The sequence below is a fragment of the Balaenoptera physalus genome (assembly GCF_965194825.1).
Source record: "Balaenoptera physalus genome assembly, chromosome: 7".
In the NCBI taxonomy this organism is placed as follows: Eukaryota; Metazoa; Chordata; class Mammalia; order Artiodactyla; family Balaenopteridae; genus Balaenoptera; species Balaenoptera physalus.
Window position 1 is genome coordinate 75427335 of NC_138886.1, and position 27477 is coordinate 75454811.

The 27477-nt window shown below is 44.2% G+C and overlaps 2 protein-coding genes across 5 annotated transcripts in view; one reads left to right on the top strand and one right to left on the bottom strand.

The window, feature by feature from the left end:
• MOB3B (MOB kinase activator 3B) overlaps positions 1-27477 on the bottom strand; it is a 256664-nt gene that overhangs the window by 36693 nt on the left and 192494 nt on the right. For 2 of the 4 annotated variants that reach the window (XM_082467618.1, XM_082467614.1), the window contains one exon: positions 4765-6206. The exons of the other annotated variants lie outside the window; for them this stretch is intronic. In XM_082467618.1, the coding sequence (XP_082323744.1) occupies positions 6091-6206 (116 nt within the window). In that variant the 3' untranslated portion in view covers positions 4765-6090. Of the gene's footprint in view, positions 1-4764; positions 6207-27477 lie in introns of those variants that run through there. 4 annotated transcript variants of the gene reach the window in all.
• The window catches only part of IFNK (interferon kappa), a 219328-nt gene that overhangs the window by 6288 nt on the left and 185563 nt on the right, over positions 1-27477 (top strand). The gene's annotated exons all lie outside the window — the stretch shown is intronic.

Below are 27477 nucleotides of genomic sequence, written 5' to 3' on the forward strand. Positions count from 1 at the left end.
GGATACATTTGAAAATTAAAATAGTGGTTTCCTCAGGGGCCTCTCTAGACATGGTAAAGCAGGGGTTGTGACCTGAAATGCGTTAGGGGAGTGGCAAGAAACGTACATGAGTGAAGCATCCCAGCGTAAGAGGACATTGGTAACTGACAACCAGCCATTTGTCTGTGCGGCAACAGGGAGTGGGGAGGACAGTGGTACATTAGAGAGACAACTCCATCAAAATGGGTCAGCCACCTCTCAGCCAATTCCTGGAAACAACAGCCTTGTGTGGCCAGATCTTCTGATTTTGTAAGAGAAGCCAGAAATTCTGATTTTCATGTGTCAAATTTTCCGATTTTTAAATGTCGGTAGCTAGTTAAACAACAACAACTACAATCTACGTAGGTCCAACAGAACATGCCTGCCGGACAAATTCAGTCCATAGCCCGCCTCTTTGTCACTTCTTGGTATACATTTCAGACAGTGGAACTGAGAAACAGAGAAACCCTTATATGTGTGATTGAGTTCTAGAAGTCTCGTTCCTCACCGCCCTGTGTCTAGAAATCACCTCGTCACAAACAGCTTTTGTCAGACATAGTATTCTATTGCTGCTATTAGGAACAGGGGCTACTTTTAGAGTCATTTACAATTATTACATAGTGACTGTAAATGTACTAATATCAATAATATATAAGTATATAGAATTTACATATTTCTGCTTTTCCAAATATGTTAAAATTTTAATCTTACATCAGTGTCCAAAAATAATTATAAGCTACATAGGAACAAGTCTAGGACTCCAGTTGCAGTTCAGAAATCTGAGGCACAGAACAATTAAATATACTACCCAAGGTCATACAAATAAGGTAGTGGCAAACCTGAGATTAAACCTCAGGTTTGTTTACTCTGGTTGATGAGCTTTTTCTATAATCTAGACTTATTACCTTTATATGCCAGGTTGTTACCAAACTTAATACTGAACCCTACTGCAAGAAAAAAGATGTACAACATTAATCTGTTGAGAAGCTACACAATATGCATGACACCCTCCCGGGAAAATCTGTAATAGAATAAAGGAACTTCTGCTAAAATACAAAGATGTGCATGTGGTCTAAAATAAATTTTGAAGTAGTTTTTTGTAGAGTTAACCTTTCTTTTCATTTATTTGTTGCAGGATGAAGAATATGCTTGTTAAAGAAATAAAACAAACACATAAAAAAGACAAAATAGAAGATGGTTATGTGTCTTTTATTTGTAACATTTGAATTCCTAAGCTCACATAAAACTGATTTCATAAATATCCTTTAGTTTTATCTTGCATTTTAATTTTTCTTAATTGTTAGTCTGTTCTTATAACCAAACCCTTAATTTAATCACAAATGGAACTAAAAATATGCTAAATCTTTTTTCTGATGCAATTAGAAAAGATACTGAAAAACTTTGAAATTAGAACATTAAAAGCTAGTAAAACAGCTTAACTGCCAGATTAGAAATGGACTCTTCCCTCTAAAAGTTACAAAACTCCTTATTTATTCATTGAAAAATGCTTACCCAGAATTAATAACTGCCCAGAGGGAAACAACCTGTTATAAGTTTTTTTGTTGATATATTTTTAAAAGCAGGGGAAAAAAAACCATTAGTTCCAAAACACGCTTTGTTTCACTAACTCTAGGAGAGAATCACCTATTTCATTAAGAACTAAAATGATCAAAGCACAAAGGACAACAGTATTATCCAAGTGACACATCAGACTCCTTTTAGTGATTTTGCCTTTGTACACATTCCTTGGTGGCTATACTTTTCCTATGATATTTCTTTTTCTCACAGTGTGATACCCATAGGGTGTGGAAGTGGTGTAAGTTTAGAGACCATAGGAAGTGATGTGCTTCCATTAATGACCAGAATGACATAATCACCACAAACAGATAAGAGAAATTCTATCCACGTCCCCTAATGCTTTGCCAATTAAAGAGGGGAGTAAAACAAAATAACTCAGTGTGATCTTACAGGGAATGCTAAAGGTAGGAAGGAAGGAAGCTCAAGAAGATAAAGCAAAATGGCGGAACAGAATATAGATAAGGATTTAGTGTGGGCAAATACAATAGAAAAGAAAATTTATAAGTGTATAAAATCAAGTCAAGAGTTAGCAAAGACACAACATACTTTGGAGAAAGCATGCAGTAATTTCTTAATGTTCACTGCTAGTTACATCCATAATGCACAGTGACATGGAGAGCTTTGGGAAGGTTTCAGGCTGAAGTATAGAAATGTTACAGTGGGGCAACAAGACTTCCAAGAGAATTCCGCCATTGGGAGATGATAAATGGAGGCAGGCTGAAAGACAACTGGTAACAGTCTTCAAGTATTTAGTGGACATGCAAATAAAGCTCTCAATTAGTATGTTTTTACTTATACAGTCTTTGGATCTCAATGTGGGATACTAGAAAAGGTGAGCTGAAACGCAAAGATAATAGTTTAGCTCAAGTTGAATGGAACATTTCAGATGGAATCTGGTCTGTGGGTTATGCCAGAGGATGCTGCAGAATTTCTGTGCCTGAAGATCATTGAGAGGAGAATTGCTTTTTCACCTGGAATGTTACTGATGTGGTTTGGGAGGGTAGAAGGAATAGCTTAAGAAATCTCTCGAAGTTGCTTCCATTCATCCTGGCCCTCAGAAATGAGCAAACACCCCAGGAAGAGAAAATGAGAAATCTCAGAAGTAGAAACTGACTCCAGATGGGTATTTCTCAATTTTTAAAAATTATCATCCTCCTAAAGAGCCTTTTTAGACATTTTATTCCTAATCATCTCCCTATCCCTACAGAATTTTAATACTACATATATACTTCATACCTGTATATGTACTATGGTCAGGCCATGACCCAGTGTAATATATAAGATTTCCTCCCCACTCAAATCAATTTTTGCACCCTTGGGCAATCACCATCAATGAAAATGCATGCTCTCTAAAATAAACCATCGGTCTGAATGGGAGGTCACTGAGGATGGGAGAAAAAAAAGTTATATATATTTTAACTCTGGCTTCAGGGACTACACAAATTCTCATTTGTCAGCATACTCATGCTTTACCTGCAGAGGGAAACTTTTTGTGTCCTTTTCTTTCTGTTAAATGGGAAAAGATGAATTCTCTGTCACTGCTATATCATCTAACTGCAATGGCTGTAATCTTTTGGAGATCCTGGACCTCTTTGTGAATATTAGGAAAGGAAAGCACATATGTACAGTCTCACACTCTATAAAATGTATGCATACTGAATTTCAGATCTTTATAATGAATTACGGAACTTAATAGTGAATGGATCAGGCAGATAACACCTCAACCCACTGATCAAGCTTAATATTTATCATAAAAAGAGACAACTAGACATTATATGCTTCCTGATATGATGCAAAAGGAAAGAAACAACATCACTTACATAGTATTCTTGCTAAAAAATGTTTAACCTGAATCTAATAATGAGGAAACAATCAGAAAAAAATGCCAGATTGTGGAACATTCTACAAACAAACCAGCCAGAACTCTTTACTAATGTCAGTGTCATGAAAGACCCACATACACATGTGCACAGACACACACACGCATACACACACATACACACACACACCTCACACATACATAAAAGAATGACTCTAATCCATTAACTAAAGAGAATGACAACTAAGGGTATATGGATGTCACTGTAATCTTTCCTTTTTGAAATTTCCACTTTGACATTTCTCAAAAAAAAAGAAAATCATGGATACATGTATTACTCAACTAAAAAAAAAAAATAGTGGGAAAAGAGGGAGAGCGAGCCAGGTTAGGAGGAAGAAGCAAGATGTCAATCTCAGACCCAGAGAGTAGGAGATGCCTGAAGGGCTGCCAGGAGCTCAGATCTCCATGTGCCAGGAGAGGTACCTAGGATGTAGTCAGGCCAAAGAGATAAAAGATCGTCTGTAATGATTTTCTTCAGAATTTGCCAAACAAAGTTCTGCGGGAATAGGAACAGTCTGTAATTAAAACGTAAGAGTGGTTTGCCAGCACTTACTCTAGAAGTGCCGATTAGTGCAGCAAGCAATATAACCAGGAGGAAATTGTTCCAAGAAGTTTAAAAAAAATCTGGATTTTTTTTTTAATCGAGTGGAAATTGAATATGCATGAACAGTTAACAGAAAATAACCTTCAAAAGACTTCATAACAAAAGTCTTCAGAGTCCAGCATCCTACTTGATCAGGCATTATTGAAATGCAGGAACTTCGTCAACTTTTTAATGCAAAATTCCTGTGTTTTCCATCCTGCAGAGCTTCAGAGTTCCTCCCAGGGCCTGGGCTCCATGCTGTCATTTCTCTGTCTCACTGCTCAACACTCCCATGTGGCACTAACTGCGTCGTGCATAGGTCGGGAAGACGGGCTCATTTGTCTGATCTCTGGATCCTTAGGACAGTCAGATATCCTTTCAGCCAAAAATGACGCTGAGAAAAATCTTTGCCTATCTTGTCCTCTCAAAGTTACTAAGGAAGCAGAAAAACAAAAAACAAAAAAGGTATGTTTGTTGTTGATCAGAGCACAACAATATGCAGAGAGGTAGCAGCACTTGGATTCCATGAGACAACTTTGACGAGATACAAAGCAAGGGTTGATTTGCCGGGTTAGGTCAACACAGAATGCCATGGTGCCCAGACAGTTGACCCTTTCTCAGTTTGGACCAAGAAAGACTTCATGCCTTTCTAGGCTCTCGCGGCAGCTCCAAATGGCTTTAACACATTACATGCAATGAAACAAAATCAGAGTTGTTGAGTTATTCTTTAATCAGTATTACATTGAAATGCCCTAATACATTCTTATCTACATCCCTCCACCAACTGCTATTTTGTCGAATTCAAACGCTCCCTGGAAGTATCATCACCCCCTAGTCATAGGCTCTCAGGACCACCACGGTTTTGCGAATGAATCAGAGAAGGCAACACTGCTTCAGCTAAAAGTCACTTAGCTTTCAAAAGGCAGGATGTAGCACAGAATGATTCTGTCTACTGGGATAGAAACACTGGGAAGGATGGGAGAAGGAAGTTGGCTCCAGCTCCACTGTTACCTTGGCAACTGTGGCACAAGCATCATCCGGGCAGAAATTAACTTTGTGCCATAATATCATAGGGCAGAGGAAGGGAGAGCGTAGAGGAAGAGGAAGAAAACATCGGCTGGATCTAGAAGCTCAGAGGGCCGGCTGGGAAGATTACGAATCAATGGGCTGGGCATTTCAGCTACAGGCACCAAATTACCCATTGTACTTTTGTTGGGTTTTTTTTTTTTTCACTGAAATTTCAGTATTGTGTGAAGACAGCCACCACACCCTTTAATAATGAAAAAACACTGCACTAATTTGGCTCAGGGCATCTGCTGATCATTCTTGGTCATTTATAACTTCCTTTTATTTCTCTCTTCGCAGAAACAGGGAAAAAAAAATATCTTGAACGGAAGAGACAAGGAATGGTGTGGTTATAAAAAACACATTCTGTTGAGGGTGAACTGGTAACTAAGTTAGCCTTAGGCTAGAGACCAGTCTCTTCCCTGCAATGAAAGTGTGCAGACCCTATCTGGGGCAAGACAAGCCACCCCGTGGAGAGGTCCCGGGTAAAACTGCTTATGGGGGAAATTGCACTGATGCTGTGGGACGGGCCTCAGACCTCCCAGCCAAGACCACGGCATCAGGGCCAGAGCCTGCAGGGTCCGCACAGGAAGGCTTGTTAGAGAAAAACTGGCTGTGCATCCAGAGTTCCAAAATTCACTGGGTACTTAGAAAACACGTTACAGAAAAGGCAGCCGGCTGACGAGACGGGTAAGTGGAAAAGTACAAGTTAAGTATCTCAGTCTCAAAACCTGAATTCCAGTAAAGCTTAGGTGGCAGGTCACAGGCAGAACTGCGACACGCATGTAAGTGCAGAGGCTTCCTTCCTCCAGGATGGGTGAGGGGCCGTCCTTCTCTCCTGGCCAGGTCCACAGGTCACGGCTAGCAGCACTCAGAGGGTTAAGAGCACACGAAGTGAGCGGGGAACATCTCTCAGGAGTCACCGCTGGTCTCCAGCTTGCCTGCTCCTGGAAGTAGGTGCGCCTTTTCAGCCAGGGAGGTCTCCCTCCTGCCGGCCCGGGACTCCAGGAGGAAACAGCTTTTCCTCTTTCTTCCGTAGGGTAAGATGGGGCGTTAGTGACACATCCTGCTCGTCATCTCTTTCTGGAAAGCAGGGGGAGAAGGATGGTTAGGAGTAACTATAAGCAGAGCAATGACTTGTTGAAGGATTCTGAAAATACCCTGGCAACCTCTGGAGACTTTAAACAAGAGGTTGCAAGCATGGCCCAGGAATAAGGCTCAGCATACAGATGTGTTCCACTGGCTGCAGGCTTTTTTTTTTTTTTTTTAAATCAAAGCACTGTTTAAAAACCTCAGCTAACTTGCCAAAAATCCAGGTTGCTCTGTGTTTTGGAAAAATTGCAAGATCTGGAGCCACTGGGCAGCTGAGTAGAGAATTGCTGTCCTCTTTAGATGGAGAATACACTCTCCAGTTTGCCCCAGTCTCCACCACTCCCAGCTGTCTCCCCATCAGGAGTCGAGTATCACTTACAGATTGATATGATAATTGCATTTAGACGGCTGTTTTTCTTAGAGTAGAGCACAATTTCTCTTTCCCTAAGTTTCAATCAAAGATGAAAAAATGAAGGATAGGTACAAGTCAAGAAAACTGGGAGGAAGGACATTTTTTAATAGAAATGAAGACTATCCCAACGTGTCTGACAGTCAACCACAACCAGCTGGCCTTTCTATAAATGCTCTTGTGGGCATTTATAGATCCCAAATGTGCCATCTGTTCTCCTTCTCTGGGTCTCTGCACAGGCGAGGCTCTTGCCCGTGGCCTGCTCCTACCACGCCCTGCTCTCTTTACTTGGCTAATTGCCATTCATTTTCCCAACTCCAGCAAGATGACTCTGATCTGCCTGGGAGGCCTTCAGGCGCTCCCGCCCCTCCCACTGTGGATCAGCCATGCCCTCCACCCGTGCCCACCTGGAGGCCTGCGTGCCAGGAGCCAGTTTGTACACCTGTGTGTGTGTGTGTGTGTGTGTGTGCGCGCGCGTGCGCGCATGCACGCACATGGGCGACGGGCATGTGTGTTGGCTCTACTTGTGAGCTCCAAGGTGTCAGGAAGAAGAAACCCTCGCTGAATTCCCCACCGCTGGCACAGTGCCTGGCACGGGGCAGCAACTCCTCTTTCATCCCCAGGAATGTCCTGGATCGCAGGCTGGGGAAGGAGACTTGTGCCTTGTGGCATTTAGGAGGACACGTTTCATATATTTTAGTGAGATGAATGAGCTGCTTCTGAGGTCCACCTGCTGCAGAGCTGACGCCAGCTGCTACCTCTCTTGCACGCTGACCTCCGCTCACCCTCCAGCGCCCCCCATCCAACAGGAAACATCTGAGTAAGAGGAGCTTGAGAAGAGGCGTGCCAGCTGCTCAGAGACTCTTAGAAAACCACACCAATGTGCTGGTTAAAAAAATAACCAAATATACAGAACAGAATCTAGGTACTTTTGCACCCTTATAATATTAAGTAAGGCAATTATGTAGAGATACATATATTGAAAAATTAAGTGACCATTTACTTATGCTCAGTACTTGTGCTACAGACCAGGTGCCTGGGAGATCAGGTCAATGTTCTCAAGGAACTACAGTCTATCAGGGAGAAAACGACATAGAATACAATGACATAAATGTTAATATTTAGAGGAGGAGATGATGCATGGTAGAACCCAATCCACCCATTCCACTCTGCCCTGACTACCACCCTGTGTGACCTCCCTGAGCCTTTGGGTCTTAGCTGAAGTGGCCCCTTTCTAGGGATACCCTTCCGAACCTCCAAGAGAGGGCATCACCTCCTCTTCTGCTCTCTCATAGCACCCTTCTTCACAACCAGGATAGTCTTTCTGTTTCATTCCTGCCTCCTGGATTCATGCCTTGTAAGATCCTGTAAGACCCACAGAGAAAAGGGCTGTGTCTGCGGTCTGTGCTGTGTCCCCAGTGCCTGGCAAGTGATGGTGGATAAAATGTTTGTGTAATCCAGCAATGAATGGGCTCCCAGTGTCCTCATCTGTGAAGCAGACCAGTGAGGCCTACTTGAGGTGAGTGGGAAGGTTAAAAAGTATTCATGGACAGAGTACGCATTCATTCCCTTTCCTGATCTCTCCAGAAGCACAAACATGGCAGCAGCTTTGTGCTGGGAAGGCAGAGCCTTGAGAGGACTTCTCTGATAACGTACCCACGGAGATGGGCTCCACAACCTAGAGGAGGAGGAGTCTGACAGGTGAGGGTGGGAGAAGGGGGACGGGAGAAGAGGGGCTGTGGCTGGAGGGAAGCACAGTCGAGGTGGAGTCCGCCAGGGATCTGATGCTGCCGTGGCCGGAGCAGGGGGGCCAGGGCAGGATGGGGACGCAGGGGTGGGGAGACAGATAAGCGCACACCTATTTGAATAAGGACCCAGGCACCTGGTGTGGGGGGATGGAAATAGATGATGACAACCTGAAAAGGAATTTGCTGTTCCTCTGTCAAGCTTCCAAAGGTTCTTGTGTTTTTGGTTAACTTTCTGTGACAGAGATGGGAAAAATTAGGTGGGAATACAAAGTGTGTGTGTGTGTGTGTGTGTGTGCGCGCGCGTGTGTGTGCGGGTGTGTTTGAAAGAGTGAGAGCACGAGAGTGAAGGAGAGATCATGGGATGAAGACAGCTTTGCCTTTATAGCTAATTCTCATAATTATTTGCAATGGGTCAGGATTACAGAAAGAAAGGAACTAGCATTTGTTAAGCCCCTACGAGTTGCAGGTGCTTCGGGTGGTTATATTAATATCATTGCCTCTGTAAAGCTTTGACAGAAGAGGAATCCAGGCCTCAGAGCAGAAGTGATGTGCTCAAGGTGAACAGGTACGGTGAACGGTAAGCTGCCGAGCTTAAATGGTAACAGTTGCTTCCATCAAACAAAGGTTCGCTGTTGTTTAGTCTCGGTGTCCCTCACGGCTCTACAGATATCACTTCATGTAACCCTTACCCTGATCCTGTGAAGTAAGCTTTGCCATCCCCATTGGTCTGATGAGGAAACAGGCACAGAGACAGAGAATAACTTATCAAAGTCACACAGAAAGTGGCAGAAGTAGAGATCTAAACTCAGGTCTATCTGGATGCGAAGCCCAGCTCTTTCCACTACACCACATGACCATGGTTTAAAGCCTCTGAGACATTCTTATGAATAGGCATTTGAGTGATATTGACTTATATTAATTAACAATTAATTGCAATCGTTCCTGAATTTTCAAAATGCCAAAGAGACAGTTTTTCTTTATCCAGACTGATGCCACTTTGAGTTACAAGTGCAATCGGTAAATACCAAAACAATTATGCCACTAAAAGACTATAGAGGGCTTCCCTGGTGGCGCAGTGGTTGAGAATCTGCCTGCTAATGCAGGGGACATGGGTTCGAGCCCTGGTCTGGGAGGATCCCACATGCCACGGAGCAACTAGGCCCGTGAGCCACACCTGCTGAGCCTGCGCGTCTGGAGCCTGTGCTCCGCAACGGGAGAGGCCGCGATGGTGAGAGGCCCGCGCACCATGATGAAGAGGGGCCCCCGCTTGCCGCAACTAGAGAGGGCCCTCGCACAGAAACGAAGACCCAACACACCCAAAAATAAATAAATAAATTAAAAAAAAAAAAAAGACTATAGACACTAGAAATATGGAAGACTTTATTTATTTATTTATTTATTTATTTTAAGGAAAGCAGAAGAGGGAAAAGTTTGCGAGAGGATATGGGACTTAAGCAAAGCCACTGAATCAGTCTGTGAAAAGCCAGGACCAGTGTTTTCCTCACCACACCGTGCAGCCTCAAATGCAGGAGAAAAACTGTTTACTATGAGGCCTCTTAACATTCTTACAGGGAATGAATGGTTGAAATAGATCCGAAACTTGAGGAAGGACGTCGCAGTTGGATCCGCCCTGCAAAAGCCTACAAGCCTTCACAGCTGTATTCTAGCGATTTCCCACTGGGTGGCGCCAATGGGCTGGCTAAAAACCAACTGGTTCTGAGAAAAAAACCCCAAACCAAAAAAAAAAAAAAAAAAAAAAAAACAGACAATATTGGGTTCCATGGCTTTCCTTTTCATCAGAGCCCCCCTGCAGGCATCCAGCAGGGCCAAACACGTTCCTTCCTATCGGGGAGAGTGGCTTAAACGACTCCTATGCAGTTTGCTCTCTAGGGATGAATTTGCCATTGCAGGAGTTATCTGAACCCACCTTGTATTAAGTCCACTAAAGAACTCCAACAGGTGCTTAAGAGGTTTCTGCAGAGGTGGTGTGAATTTTCTGAGAAATGTTCCTAAAGGCTGTATTTGGTTTGTACATGAAGACTTTTCAAGCACCCAGATTTTTAAAAATCTATTCTTAAGAAAAGAGTAAAGTCAGGTTTTGGTTGTGCTCAGTCGGTACCATTGCTTTAATGTAAGGCAGAACTTGATTCTGCAAAGTCCCTGATTCCCGACTCTCAGCAGAACAAAGTCCACACTCTGCAGCCTGGCAAACAAAGCTGTTCTTAACTGGATCCACCCACCCTGCTCACCTCCTGTTGAAGCCCAGCCCACTCACCACACCCATCAGGCAAACTAGACTCCTCCCTGTTCTCCAACAGCCCTGGTCTGTAACGTTTCTAGCAGCTTCTCATCGGCTGTTTCTTCTATCTGGCAAATGCTTTCTGCCCTTCTATGCCTGGCAAACTTTGATATCCTTCAAGATCAGAAAGGGTTAATTAGCTCCCTTCCCGGGTTCCTCCATCACTTTGCACACACATGCATCACACTGCTTTCTACCACCACTGGCACTCACCATTTCATCTTGCCTGAATCTGAACAGACCCTTAAAACTTTGTTATATATTAATATATGATGAGGGATATTTTGGTCAAGTCGCGTAACAGTATGTATGGTTTGATCCAATTATACTAGGCAAAAATATAAAGTATGAGTCCAGCATGATAAGTTTACCTCTGGGTGAATGGAATAATATATGTTTTCTATTTCTGATATTTGCCTTTAATTTGCCTTTTATTATTTATATTTGCCTTTTATTTGCCTTTTCTCTAGCTTTTTAGATATTTTTAATATACATGTAATTTTTCCTAAAAAAATAAGCTTCAGTCATTTAAAAAACAAAAAGAGAAGTAGACTAAATCTCCACATTGAAATCAGTTAGTTTTGGAAACGAAGTTAAAATGATTTTGCCTAGTCTTTGTGGAGAATGGTGGTGGTGGATGAAATCAGCATATTTTCTGCGTAAGATACTCAGCCACTTCTGATCTAAAACATTTAAAATTAAAATAGAGATCTTTGCTAGCATTTGAAAGTTTTGTTTGTTTGTTTGTTTGAATATACATGGAACAAACCTGTGTGAATTCTATGAGTCAAATCTTACTCTTATCTCTCAGTGTAGCCATTTTGAGAACTGGCCACGGAGGGAATAAACTGTCCAGAGAAGTAAAATGATTTATTCCAGGTCACGCAAATAATTTCTGACCTGACCAAGACTACAAAGAAACCAGCTGACTCAGCTTACTACACCATACCATCACACGTTCCAGTAATCAAATTTTCACATGGAATAAAGATAGAAATGTGATGTCTGCTAGGTGTCAGTCATCATGCTAGCATAACCATATGAATAAGTTAGCATTAGGAATTATAAAACAAGCTCCAAAAAGGAGTGACAAAATCACAGGATCACAGACTAGTGTTCAAGCTGGGAGGACATGTGGATGTGATCTAGTCCAACACCTTCATTCCAGAGATGTGAAGACCCGTCCGTGAGGGAGGAAGCGACTGGCCGAAGGTGGGACCACTGATAAATGGCAGCGCCAGGACTCCTGACCTGTGGACTCTGCACTCCATGTTGATTTCAGAGAGGCAACTTGTGTACACAAGGATTTCTTAGAGTCACCTCAGTGTGCTTCAGGAAAATCCCTCTTGCATTATTGGCTCTCCTCCACGTAAACCCAAAACCTAAATGGCTCTCCACGGCTTTCAAACTAAGTCCCAACTCTAGCATCTAGCATTGGTGTGGACTCCTCAATCACTCAGCTGTCACTCCCCAACTCTCCCTCTCTACCGTTGAACCCCTAGCAATGCCTCTATATATGCTTTCCTTTGCTCCTCTCTTCCCAAAACACCTTTCTCCCAATTCCAGCATCCTTCGAGACCCTTGACCATTTTCCCCCCTCAGGAACACCATCTCCTACCCTCCCCACCCCGTCCCCAAGGAGTCTCAGGTGCTCCTCTTCTGGTTTCCCTTTGTGCCCACAGTACCTCTCACGTTGTTCTATGACACTTTATTAATTCCTGGTTCCAGCAAGAGATTGCTCTGGAAGAGGCGAACCATATCTTGTTTCTGTTTGGACCCTGGTGCACAAGGCCTGCCACATACAAGGGGCTGTAAAAATATCTGCTAATTAGACGAAAATCCAGTGAAGATGAATGATTATTAGGTCTTAAAGACCCAAAAGAGAAAAACAAATACAGTATGCTAACACATATATACGGAATCTAAGGGGAAAAAAAAAAAAAAAAAAGGCCATGAAGAACCTAGTGGCAAGACGGGAATAAAGACACAGACCTACTAGAGAATGGACTTGAGGATATGGGGAGGGGGTGGGGTGAGATGTGACAGGGTAAGAGAGTGTCATGGACATATATACACTACCAAATGTAAAATAGATAACTAGTGGGAAGCAGCCGCATAGCACAGGGAGATCAGCTCGGTGCTTTGTGACCACCTAGAGGGATGGGATGGGGAGGGTGGGAGGGAGGGAGATGCAAGAGGGAAGAGAAATGGGAACATATTGTATATGTATAACTGATTCACTTTGTTATAAAGCAGAAGCTAACACACCATTGTAAGGCAATTATACTTCAATAAATATGTTAAAAAAAAAAAAAAAAAAAAAGACCCAGTTAAACAAGAGGTAGAGGAAAATACTAACTGAATACCTACTATGGTGGAGGTACTTATATTTATTGTGTGTACTTCTTGCTCAAAACTCTGTGAAGTAGGCATTGCTCTTTCTAATTTACAGATGAGGAAACAGAGGCTCAGAGAACTGAAGTAACTTGCCCAAGTTCACGCAGCTAGCAAGTGGAAGGATAAGGGTCAGATCTGGTTGCCTCAAAAACAAAAACAAGTAAGCAGACAAAAATCATCCTGTTTCTATTACTCCACTGGGAGGAGAAATAAAAGAGAAGGACTGAGGTTCTTCGTTTTTCTAGTGTTTTAACATATATTGGGCATAGAAGTGCTACAGCAACAGCATTTTAAAGCCAATTTCTTGTTTTTAATTCACCAACTTTCTGCTAATTCTGAGAAACAAGAAGGAGAAAGGGGAGGAAGAAATATTGGAAATAAAGCAATGATTTAGGAAGAACAGGACACAAAGAGATGAAAGGAAGGTGGGTATAGAAGGCGCAGCAGTGTGGTAAGAATGAGAACACTGGGCCCAGCGCTTCGTGAAAATGACCTTTGTGTAAGCGGGTCCCTCCCACCACCAGCCACCATGAAAACAGGGTCGCTTGAAACACACAGCATATCGTTAGATCGGGCACAAAGAGGGAAGTATTCAATCAACCGCCTCTCATCTAACAGAGCATAGGTACACACACACACACACACACACACACACACCACACACACACACACACTTTCCTTCTCCAGTAATGGAGCTTCACCAACACATTTTAAAGGCGCTATGTTAAGGTGATAGTTGCCAAAAAGACAAAGGAAAACGGTGAGTCCACCAAAAAGGGCCAAGGTGTGGGGGAGGGGGAGTGGTGCTCCTTTTCTAATGTGCTTCCTTGCGACCACTCAGCAGCACAGCCTCAGGGCCCCCCAGTTCCCGGCAGCTCCCTAAGCTGGAGCACGGCCACACCTCACCTCTCCTCAGCCTCCTCTCAGACGAAGACAGATTTGGGAAAGTGGGTTTGAACTGCAGCGTGAATTACAGGGACCACATTTCTGGCTGGGCGGGGGGGGGGGGGATGCGATATGAGTAAATCCTGTAACTGAGAAGACTTCTTCATTCCCGACAACATGGTTAGGCCCCCGGGGGGTTGGCAGCCAGGTCAGAAAAATGACTTTCTGCGCAGCCTTGCATCCTACAAATTCCATTTCTTAAAGGCTTTAAAACCTCCAAGTTGTATCCATATTATCCATTTGTTTCTTTTGCTATTGGCTATTTTCCCCTCCCCTAACAAGTGTGTGGGTTGAAAATGTGGACCATCTCGAAAATTCCGTTTCTCAAGGGTCTGCTCTCCCCACCACCCCATTCCAAACAAAGTGCTGCTGATGGTCTGTGCTAGGATTTCACCAGAACTACCCCTAACCCACCTACCCTGGCCTGGGGTCCTCAGCTCCTGACAATACCCATTTCCCTCTGGCCATCTTTCTACACCAGAGGTCAAGCAGATATTTTGCTATTTCCTTATCTCGGGATCTAACCCACGGGTAGCAAAGCAAGTCCCTTTGGAAACGGCAGTTCTCCTGGAGGAGAAAGGAGGATGAGAACCAAAAGAAAAGCGAGCTGGCGTCAGCGAGGACGCTATGATGGTCAGCTGAGCCGCACGGGGCAACGTGGGGTGATTCCTGAGTGCCCGCAGGGACAAGGGTTCAAGGAGGACTCTTCTAGCATCATGACGCTGTGAGAAGCAGGGCCACACCGGTGTCAGAAGGACTCGAGGAAGCGGCTGGGGTGGTTTTAGGGAGGAAGGGGTGGTTTTAGGGAGGAAGTGGTGGTGTGCTAGGTATTTGATTACGAGGATCAAGATCAGCTGTTGTCTTCGAATCATCCAGTTTGGAGGACTCAGAATTTCCCATGATACCATGCTGCCTTGTGATTCCAACGTGTAGACAAGGCCAAAGGCCTACGCTCTCTAATCTCTGCTGGTATCAGCAGCAGCGCAGGCTGGAGAGCTGCTGCTGAAGATCCAAAAACGCACGAAACTTGTTTCCACTTCCCTCCAGCTCCTACCAGAAAAAGTCTCAGCAAGTTCAAGTGACTGCAGGACTCTGGGACCTGCCCCCCTCCAGCCCTGCACACACCTTGCTTCTGTTTGTTTCTGCACGGAGAGCCCCGTTTCCTGAGCCTGCCCAGAACACACCTGCTCATCCTTTCACGCCCTGTGTAAGTGTCTCCGGATGGGAGACAGAGCACTCAGGGAAAGGGAACAGGCCTCAGGGGAAAAGGAAGGAGAGAAAGAGGATCCCGGAGGGCCCCAGGGCTGGGTGCTAAGAACGTGGCCTGGCAGTTAGCTCTCCCTCAGACAGCGTCTCCCTTAGCTCTGAAGGGCAGTATTTCACTTCAAGGGGGAGCCCAGTAAAATATCAGGCTGTTTGCTGCAGGGAAATCCCTGGAACAAGAGAGAGGAGGAGAAAAGAAAAGCAAAGACGCAAGTACAAAACATGCCCAGCCACTCTCCTGCCCAATCCCTGTGGGGCAGCTAGTCTTCAGGAGGTAGAAACGGGGGGGCAGCTCCTGCCACCCTCGGGCACAGGGCAGCCATGCGTCTCACCCACCCAGCGGAGGCCAGCTCTCCCCTGCTGCAGTGTTTCTCCTCTCGCTTTCTAGAATCCACGAAGCTGCACCTATCGGAGGAAATGACACTGACCTTTTCCCAAGTGCCTTGACAATTGCGGGGGCGGGGCGGGGAGGGGGAAGAGCAGGTAATTCCATGGGTGGGGCCTCCCAGGGCAGGACTTTGTAAGGAGCCCTCGGTTCCGCCCACCGCGCAGGGCAGAACCAGTGAGGATGACCAGGCCTTCGCCTACAGCAGGGCCACCCAATACGCTCCCCCAAAACGCGAGCCCAGTTCAATCCCCTCTGGTGAACTGGACCATTCAGAGCTGGTTCCAGAGATGGAGATCGCTGGAGGTCTTCACTTGCGAGCTGCCCTGGAGTCTCTGGGGCCCTGTGCCCTGGGTGCAGAGCACTTCCTTCTGACCTCAGGGCCTCGAAGCCCTGAGGATGCGGCTACTCCCCAGTGATCCTGTGGGCGGGGCTTCTGGGCCCGGAAGCTTCTGTTCCAAAGAACAGACAGACCACGGAGTGAAGAGCAGGTGCCTTGGGCGAGAATCGCGCACCTGGCCTGAACATTTTTGAAAAACTATTTTTCTTAACGTCGTTGTGTCTGTTAGATGGAGAAAGAATTCCAGGGGGAGACTGACACCAGCCACCTTAAATGATTTTTGGAACCACGCTTTATACATATTAATAACTTGATGAATGAATAAATGAAGCAGTGCCAGGTCACAAAAGATGCAGTGAGCAAGATGGGGCAGTAGTACCCCAGCCTTAACGAATCGACAAAAGTGTATTTTGTTGCTAACAGAGCAGTAGCTACACTTCCGGCCCTTCTTTCTATGTCCCAAACTGTGCTCAATGCTTTATACTCATGACTTCATTCAGTCCTTACAGCAGTCTTATGGGGTGAGTGGTACCATCCTCATTTTACAGACGACAGAACTGGGGTTAAGTACCTTAGTCAAAGTCACATAGTTCATTAGGGTAGCCAAGGTTGAAACTTGAAAACCTGTCTTCCTAGCCGGTCTACTATAGCCCAAGGCATCGCTCTGAACAGATCTTCACTCATATCTGCATGTGCTTTCAGCTGAGTCTTTGAGCTGGCAGCCATACAAAGCCAGCCCTGGCCGCCGGGGTTGGGGAGGGCAGTGTGGACGGGACAGGGCCATGACCGGTGGAGCCATCCACGGGAGGCCCACAGCCAGGGCTGCTGACTTTCCTTGCTGGCATCCCCAAGTCTGAAGTCCTTTAAGGCAGGCAGGGCAGCCAGACTACAAACATTTAAAAAAATTCTCCCAAATTTAAGTATACACATGATCCAACCATCACACAGAAATTAAAAATGTTCTTTCTGCATTCTTTTAGGAAAGTGGGTGGCAAATAAGCCAAAAGAAATAAAAATAGAAGCATGGCAGGCCAGACCACCCTACACAGGAAAGAAAAATATTTATTTGATTAATTCTGTTCCTGAACAGCAGCCCACATCACTGCCACAGAGGGCGGTCCCCACGCGGGTGTGTATGTGTGTGTGTGTGCATGTGTGTGTATGTGTGAATGCGTGCACATATATGCACACCCCCAAGTACATGTATACACATGTATGGATAGATAAACACAAAGACCTGCCACCCACAGAGAATATTTATTCGTACTCATGCAAGAATCAAACTGCTCTTCTTTTCCCAAATCCTGCAAACATTAAAAATAAGTCACATTATGTAAACACATTCAGTCTCTTGATTTACACTTGTTCTTACAAGGGCAGAGCTGCACATTTTTGAAGCTCTGTCCTTTAACCACAGGAGATGGGATACGGATGCACGGCGGGCTGCCTCATGGCGTATCATGAAAGCAAGAGAATGAATTGAAAACATTTCGTCATCACTGCATTTCTCAAGATCTACTCAGCAGACTGCTGCCAGCCCCCGATCTGCCACTCCATGCTTTTTAACATCCTGATTTCTCTGCAGATCTACCAACCATGTCTTCCCCCATCCCATCCCATCCCAACCCATCCCATCCCATCCCATCCCATCCCATCCCATCCCATCCCTCTCGCTGGTGCCGTGTTCGTTAGCACTTGACCATGACAGTGCATGGATCCAGCCTGATTTCTGCTCAAAGCGATGCTACCTATAACCCAACAAGACACAGTATTGGTCCTCTCTCGTGGTCCGTTGCTTCTCCCTCCTCCTTTCCATCTCTGCCTGCCCACCTCCTCCACAGCCTGGCTTGGGGTCCACACAGCCATAAGGGGTCTGACTCCCTGCCTCCCATACCCTGCATTTGTCAGCACAGCTGGACTGGTTTCTGGTAGATGCTCCTTCAGCCCCTTGTTTTGGGATGAGCCACGGGTAACTCAAGGCACACACGCCCTTGGAGGGATGGAACAGATTTCAACATGGCCCAGTGCCCACCTCTCGGGTTGCCCGGCTCTTTGAGGACTGTTTGTGGGAAGGCAGGTAAGGAAATCTCCCCCATTTGCTTCTGTCACTTGGCCTTTTCATGGGGGTCAGGGGTGGGGGGTGAAGAGCACAATCTGGGAAAGCATTCCCAATCTAGGTTAGGCTGCAGGCACAGACTTTTAGTTATCCTGAGAGAAGCTTAATGGGTCCAGCTCTTGATGACATTCAAAACACCCTGATGAAGCATCATTTGTCATTTTGGGTGTGACCTGAAGTTCAAGGGCATGAGTCCCTGGAGGAAGAATTGACCTCCCCTGGGGAAAACAAAGGATTCCATAGAAGAGGGTCAGCCTGGCTGAATTCACCACAGGACAGAGCTTGCCATCACTTAATAAGACCTCTACTGTGTGTCTGATGAAAACATACGGAGATTTTTCTTCCTCAGTCAGCCCGTGATTTAGGAAATTTGTAGTTTCTTAGCAATCTCATTCTTTTGGTAGAAACAAAGTATTATGTTGATGGGGTAAATAAACATGAAACAAACTGAATTTTCATTTGAATAAAACAAGACCTATTGCTAGGAGTTTGACTACCACCAACTGAAACATGTTCTCAAGCTCCCAAAGACAGAAATGTAGCCTCTCCAGAGCTTTAGGGCCTGATCACCATTTTGTGTCCCACTTTGTAACTTTCATCTCTATGGGGTGGTCATTGTGCTTCCCCTATGAAGAAACTGAAACTTGGAGAGGTTAGTGACCTGCCCAAGGTTACATGGTTAATACTTGGCAGAGCGAGAACATAAACCAGTATCTGTCACTGGCATCTTCTCCACGGGCCTTGGAATCCTGTTTTTCCTCTACTTCAGGGACCTGGAAATTGCAGTCCTTGGCCCAAATCCAGTCCACACCTGTTATGTATGGCCCATAAGCTAAGAATGATTTTTACACTTTTAAACAGTTGAAAAAAAAATCAAAAGAAGAGTAATACTTCCTGACGCATGAACATTACATGACATTTAAATTTCAATCCCCATCGGTAAAGGTGAAGTTGGAACCCAGTGACACCCTCTGTTTATGTGTTGTCTAGGGCTGCTTTCCCATGTCAATGGCGGAGCTGAGTAGATGTGGCCCACAAGCCAAAACACTCAATATCTGGATCTTTTCAGAAAAAGTTTGCTAGCGCTGGTCTGCACCCCATGGGTACCTCGAGCAGGGGGACTCTATCGTTTTAAAGCCCATGTGGTTATAAACGGTCCCCCAGCTGCCTTTCCAAAATCGACCTGGCCATAAATAGTCCAATATCTCTCCTATCCTGGGACAGCAGTGATGGTACATCAGTAAGACTATATATAAAATAGATAACTAGTAAGGACCTACCGTATAACACAGGGAACTCTTCTCAATACTCCATAATGACCTATATGGGAAAAGAATCTAAAAAAGAGTGTATATATGTATATGCATAACTGATTCACTTTGCTGTACAGTAGAAAGTAACACAACATTGTAAATCAACTCCACTCCGATAAAAATTTTAAAAAAAAGAAAACGCACGTGAAATAAGAATGGAGTAAACTCTGCACGTGCCTGCCTCCCTGATAACTAAACTTCGATGGCTTTCAGCGTACGAGAGGAGGAAAAGGGCTTTTTTCTTATTCTCAGATTCCCAATGAATGAACCATGAAAACAACATGAATTTTACATAAAGGGAATGTGTTTTGTAGGAATAAAGTAATTTTTACATGTTAGGGCTCCTTCCTCACTTGGTCTTGATATTTGATTATGAAGCTGCAATTTTAGACATTTTAGCAATAGAGGTCATGATGTGCTATTGTTCTCACAATGTGTTTTGCTCTCAGTATAAGAGGAAGTCGCCCAATGTACTGAAAGGTGGTAGGTAGTAGCACTGCTTCAGCTGAGGAGAAATGAAAGCAGATACCTTCTTCCTTTGAATACTTTTTGTTCCCCTTTCTGGCCTCTATTGCACCTCCTAAAGACCTGGCTTATATGTGAAAACAAAATAAAATAAAACAAAAATTAAAAACCATACCTATCAGGATGAAGATTTCTGGAGATGGACGGTGGTGAGGGTCACACAACAAAGTGGGTTACTTAATGCCCATGAACTATACACTCGAAGACAGTTACGATGGTAAACTTTATATTATGTGTATTTTACCATAATTTAAAGTAAAACCAACCAAACAACAACAAAAAAGACCCCACAGATATCAGTTTTAGAAAAAAACAATTTCAAAAGCTTCAAGGAAGATTTTTATAGACAATTCCATTAAGAAAATGGAAAATAAAAAATCCCCAGGGAAGGGGTTTTGAAAGATTTGAAGCTTTTTCAGGAAAAAATGAGCATTAGTGTGTGGTTTGTGTGTGTGCTTGGGCACTTATGCATGTGTGTGTGTGCTTTCAAGAAAATATTCATGTCAAAAGATGCTCAACATCATTAGTTATTAGAGAAATGCAAAGCAAAACTACAATGAGGTACCACTTCACACCAGTCAGAATGGCCATCATTAAAAAGTCCACAAATAACAAATGTTGCAGAGGGTGTGAAGAAAAGGGAACCCTCCTACACTGTTGGTGGGAATATAAATTGGTGCAGCCACTATGGAAAACAGTATGACGGTTCCTCAAAAAACTAAAAATAGAGTTGCCATATCCAGCAACCCAACTCTTGGGCATATATGTGGAGAAAACTATAATTTGAAAGGATACGTGCACCCCAGTGTTAATAGCAGCACTACTTACGATAGCCAAGATGTGGAAGCAACCTAAGTGTTCATCAACAGATCACTGACTAAAGAAGATGTGGTATACACACACACACACACACACAATGGAATACTGCTCAGCCATAAAAAAAAGAATGAAATAATGCCATTTGCAGCAGCATGGATGGACCTAGAGATTATCATACTAAGTGAAGTAAGCCGGACAGAGAAAGACAAATACCATATATCACTTATATGTGGGATCTAAAATATGACACAAATGAACTTATTTATGAAACAGAAACAGACGCACAGATATAGAAAACAAACTTATGGTTACCCAAGGGGAAAGGGGGGGAGGGGTATAAATTAGGAGTTTGGGATTAGCAGATACAAACCACTATATATAAAATAGATAAACAACAAGGTCCTACTGTATAGCGCAGGGAACTATATTTAATATCCTGTAATAAACCATAATGGAAAAGAATATGAAAAAGAATATATCAATATATATAATATACATATATTATATATATATATATAACTGAATCACTTTGCTGTACACCAGAAACTAATACAACATTGAAAATCAACTATACTTCAATAAAAAATAAACTAAAAAAAAGAAAACATTTATGTCCAATTAATTATATTCCCTCTGTTATAGCTATCAATATTGGAAATAAAAATGTTTTCAAGAGTCCTTCTATGTAGAATAATCTCAACCTATTAATGCAAAATACCAAGCACCCTTGCACCAGCAACAGAAATCAAAATAAGGAGTAACTATGTCTGGGAACCTCTTAGAGCTCTAACATCTTTCACCAGTGACACCAAAGAAAAGAAACCACACCCAGTGAACACCTATTAAGATTCCCCTGTCGTGTACGTACAAAGGCTGTTGTACCCGCCAGGGAGAGAGTGAGCTCCAAAAAAACCAGCAAACCACAATAGAAACCTTATCCTAAAAATGGAATTGAGATCTGAGCAGGAGTGCCAACCTTAATAAAAAAGTCTTCCTCTTCAATCATTAGGTCGTAAAACTAAAACCAGCCTATGTTAGATGTGGGCAAACTTCGTATTTGACTCCTGTCCATTTGCCAATGTTTTTCAAAGATCAATAAGATAAAATTCTTTGAGTGTGTGCTGTGAGTACTGTGGGACTTTCTGCCAGTTCCCCGAGCTGAGGTGGTGTATGGCGGGGTTTCTGAAGGCTCTGCTGTTTGGAGTAAGTACATACAATAACAATAGCTGCTTACGGCCCGGGCCTGGCAGCGACGGAGTCAATGAGCTAAATGCCAACTGGAGATGACACTGGTCATGTCAAGTGAAGCCCGCGACAAAGGGACAGATGTGCTCTGTGTCCCTGGTGCCTGCTGCAGTGCAGTTACTGCAGACCAGCCATGGTGATGGAACTTGGAGCAGCATGGTGTGACGCTGACACCAACTCAGTCAAATGCCCACTGTCTCGTCTGCTTCAGACAAACCCTGTACACCCCCCAACACACACACACACACACACACATGCATGCACACACACACACACATGCATGCACACCCACCCACCCACGCACTGATGCTTCACTTCCTATGCTTGGAAGTGCTGGGCTTTCAAGATAAGGGAAAACTCTAAAAATAACTCTGTAAGTGCAGATACTGCCGATGTGTTGCCAGGTTGTAATGGGCCAGACCCCTCCTGCCCACTGCAGAATCTATATAAGGCAGGAATGCAAAACGATGGCGCCTAGGCGGATGGCACTCCTAGAAAGAACTTGTTAGGTCTATAGATATAAAAATAAATAAAATAAAATACAAGAACTGTTCGAATCAGTTGCCACCGTTTAAAATCCTGGCGAGGGACTTCCCTGGTGGCGCAGTGGTTAAGAATCCGCCTGCCAATGCAGGGGACACGGGTTCGAGCCCTGGTCTGGGAAGATCCCACATGCCGCGGAGCAACTAAGCCCATGCGTCACAACTACTGAGCCTGTGCTCTAGCGCCCGCGAACCACAACTACTGAGCCTGCGTGCCCAGAGCCCGTGCTCCGCAACAAGAGAAGGCACCGCAATGAGAAGCCTGCGCAGCTCAATGAAGAGTAGACCCCGCTTGCCGCAACTAGAGAAAGCCCTCGTGCAGCAACGAAGACCCAACGCAGCCATAAATAAATAAATAAATAAATAAATAAATAAATAAATAAATTAATTAATTAATTAATTAATTAAATCCTGGAGAGTTCACCAGGTTCTTTTGATTTGGAAACACTGGCTTTTTACCCTCCACACACCCCGTACCCTCCAGGGAAACCATTAGCTGGCGTTGCATGCGGCTCCTCCCACAACTTGCTTTTTCTCACTACCTGCTTGTCAACTCATCTTTGCTACCTGCCCGGCCTCTGAAGGCTTTGGGTTTGGGTCATCTAGAGATATTAAACTTCCTGAGGCAAGGGTGGTGTCTTTTGAGCTGCGCCAACACTCAGCAGCAGCTCTTCATGCACTGTCATCTCACTTGAGTCATTCAGCAAAGCACGTTCCTCGGGCTCAGAGAGCTGAGGTATCGTGACATTGGCCTCACAGCTGGATGCTGCTGAAAGATGGACAGAAGCCTGGGAATCATCCAGCTGCTGTAGATCATCAGAACCCATTTGAGTTAGTGAGTCCTCCTTAAGCAAAAAGCCACCTCGAATGGATTTCCTCAGCAGAGGCTGTGTCTGGGATTGGAAGTCAGACTGCATGTGTTCAACCCCTGCCTCCCCAGACCTGTGTGCCATTGGACAAGTTGCTTCACCTCCTTGCCTGATGTTCCTTCTCTCTTGAGTGGAGATAAAAACAGTATTTATCTCATAGGACTGTGTGCAGATTAAATGAGGTAATATATAAACATATCTCCTACAGCACCTCGGTCATAGCTTTACCCAAAATATTTCCCTATTATTATACCTTCAGAAGCTGAACATACCAAATTTTAAAAGTATACAGTTATTACAGACCATTTACAGCATTCTTCTATGCTGAAATACTTTCATAAGACATAGACATAAATCACTACCATAAATCTCTGTTTTAAAGTAATTATACTATTAGAAATAAATGAAGTAAAGGGAAAGGCAGTGACAATCTATGTCATTCTGGATCCACAATGTGCCAGAACTGGAAGGAAAGCTAAGCCTTCCCTAATCCAGTGGATTTACAACTTATTTTAGCAGCAGAAACCATCTCTTGGAATGCAGTCTTACACCAAAGCCATGAATGACAGCAGTGTGGCAGCTTTGGTTGAAGAGGAGGTGAGGCCCCAGAACTGGGCTCTGGCTTCACCCAGCATGTTCTCAGAACCTGTTGCTAAGGACCATGGACCTTGGCTAAGCCCTCTCATTTGACCAGTGGAAAATTAAGACCATTCATATATCTACCTAGATAAGAAGATTTATGTCAAAGACCAAGACTGACCTGTGACTGTATCCCCATCACCTAGCCATGTGCCTGGAGCACAGGACCCTAGTAGCACTCAGGCTTGTGTGATGGGGGCTCTAACACAGGTGAGGTGCCAGGCTGAAGAGGTGAAGTCTGGAGGGATAGGCTTCTAGGGTATGGTGATGATTGCTGCCAGTACGGGGTGACAAAAATGCCATTATGGTCTAGACAGGGTACTGGGTGTGGGGTTGATTCTGGGGGAAGGAATGGGGCGGGGATAAGTAAGCCTGACTTAAGCAAACAAAAGTAGTAGGGCTAGATGCCATCTAAAAAACCCAAGATGAAGGAGCCACTTTTCAGCCAAGGCATCTTGTTGAACTCCAATTCTGCCCAGAAATCTGGGAACAGATAATGTTAGTTTCAAAGTGTGATGCCTGGACCGCTTGCATCAGAACTACCTGGAAGCTTATTAAAAATGCAAATTCATGACCCCCAAGAAGAATTAATCAGAATTTCCAGTAGTAGAATCCATGCACTTACATCCTCCACGAGCTTCCCAGATGTTCTTGTGCAAAAAAAAAAAATTTTTTTGAGAAGCACCATACTCCATCTCACTGGGGCTCACCCACGGTGTCAACTGAGAGCCATCTGGAGAGCTTTACTTTGCTTGGGCCCTACCCTTGGAGATTCTGATTTAATAGGTCTGAGGTGGGGCCTGAGAATTGAGATGCTTTCTGAAATCCACCTCCCCCCCACCCCGCCCCAGGGTTGTAGGGCAGAGTGATTTATAATCATTCACAACTGATTGCCAGAGGGGAGGGAGAGCCTCCTGTCTTTGTGACATGAATCACTTCTGTTATTACAACCAACTGAAAACTGCCGATATTCTAATTGGCCCTTAGAGATAAGTTGCTACTTTTTCCTTCGGTTTGTCTCTTTAACCAACCAGGCAGCAGAAAGACAAAAGTTTTCAGCAAAGACCTGTCAAAACGTTGCTCTCGCAAATACTGAAGTTGCTTTTAAAATATGTCGGGGATGCATTTACCAAGCATACTTTAAAGTTTATCAAGGTATATTTGGTTTTTAATAAAATGCTTTATTTAAATGCACAGTTTGATGAGTTTTGATGGACATATGCTTCCAGGTAACCACCTCAATTAAGATATGTAATATTTCTACCACCTCTGGGAAAATTCCCTCTTTACTCCTTTGCGGTCAATCCCCCAACCCCACCCTTGGCCCAGGCAACCACTGATCTGCTTTCTAACACTGAATTAGTTTAGACTGTTCTAGAATTTGATATAAATGGCATCAAACAGTATGTACTTTATGCCTGGTTTCTTTTGCTCAGCACAATGTTTTTAAGATTCATCCATAACATGAATTATTAGTGAATTAAATTGTTCATTGTTTCTTCTCTGTTTCAAAAATAAGTGCATAGGGCTTCTGGGTACTACTTCCGGAGAAAGAGCAGGTTTCCGGAACAAACTGAAAGGGAAGTGAGAAAGTAAAGACCATGGGCTTCCCTGGTGGCGCAGTGGTTAAGAATCCACCTGCCAATGCAGGGGACACGGGTTCAAGCCCTGGTCTGGGAAGATCCCACATGCCGCGGAGCAACTAAGCCCATGCGCCACAACTACTGAGCCTGTGCTCTAGAGCCTGCGAGCCACAACTACTGAAGCCTGCATGCCTAGAGCCTGTGCTCTGCAAGAAGAGAAGCCGCCACAATGAGAAGCCCATGCACCACAATGAAGAGTAGCCCCCGCTCGCCGCAACTAGAGGAAGCCCGCACACAGCAACGAAGACCCAATGCAGCCAAAGAAAAATAAAATAAATAAATTTATAAAAAAAGTAAAATTAAAAAAAAAAAGAAAGTAAAGACCATTGGCTAGATCGCCTTCTTCAAGGAGCTTGGCCAGGAAGGCGAGGAGGAAGTGACCACACTGAGGTAAGGGGAGTTTTCACCTAGGCAGGCGATTTCTGGAGGAAGGAGCATGTCGAGGAGGTGGCAGACCTGAGCTACAGGATGTGGGAAATGAGAGAAGAAAGGGAAATAAACTCAAGGGTCAAAGACAAACATCACCAGTTTAAAAAAATGTTGGTCTCTGTGGTGGTTTAAAAATATGTCCATTTTAAAAAAAATTTTTATTGGAGTATAGTTGCTTTACACTGTTGTGTTAGTTTCTGCTGCACAGCAAAGTGAATCAGCTATATGTATATATGTATATATATATGTGTGTATATGTGTATGTATGTATATATATATATATATTCCCTGTTTTTTAGATTTCCTTCCCATTTAGGTCACCACAGAGCATTGAGTAGAGTTCCCTGTGCTATACAGTAGGTTCTCATTGGTTATCTATTTTATACATAGTAGTATGCCCACAAATTCTTTTCTTTTTTAAATAAATAAATAAATTTATTTATTTATTGGCTGCATTGGGTCTTTGTTGCTGCGCGCGGGCTTTCTCTAGTTGTGGCGAGCAGGGGCTACTCTTTGTTGCGGTGCGTGGGCTTCTCATTGCGGTGGCTTCTTGTGTTGCAGAGCATGCGCTCTAGGCGCGCAGGCTCAGTAGTTGTGGCTTGCAGGCTCTAGAACACAGGCTCTGTAGTTGTGGTGCACAGGTTTAGTTGCTCCATGGCATGTGGGATCTTCCCAGACCAGGACTGGAACCCGTGTTCCCTGCATTGGCAGGCGGATTCTTAACCACTGCGCCACCAGGGAAGTACCACAAATTCTTAGATATTCCTCTTTTCAAGAGAGAGAAAACTTAATTTTCTCCCCCTTTCAGTGTGGGCTGGACTTAGTGACTCACTTCTGATGAATGGCAAGTGGTGGAAGGGTGGTTTGTCACTTCTGACACTAAGCCTTAGAGATACTGTAGCTTCCATCGTGGTTGCCCTCTTTGGGGTCAGGGAGCTCTGGGAGCAGCCGGCAGGGACCTAAGGTGGTGAATAGTGAAGGGACATCATCTCTGAGGGAGAGGAGGCTTGCAGGACGAGCAGGACTTAGGAGATGCGGAGGCCGAGGGACTGGCATGTACTTATAGCCTGGAGGTGAAGGGACATGGCTCTTTCAGGGAACTCTAGGAAGCTCCCTTTTGAAGTCATCTGCATCTCTCTCTTCATCCAGATCTACCTGTATGCATTTATTCTAAATTACTCATCCAGTTACACTCAGATTCACAACACAGTAGGAATCTGCTAGTACTAACCTCATGAAACTCATACTGATTAGTACCGTGTTCTAGTATGACATTATGGCCTAACTGGCCTTGTTGGTGGCTTGGATAGCTAACCTTTATGCACAAAATTATCTC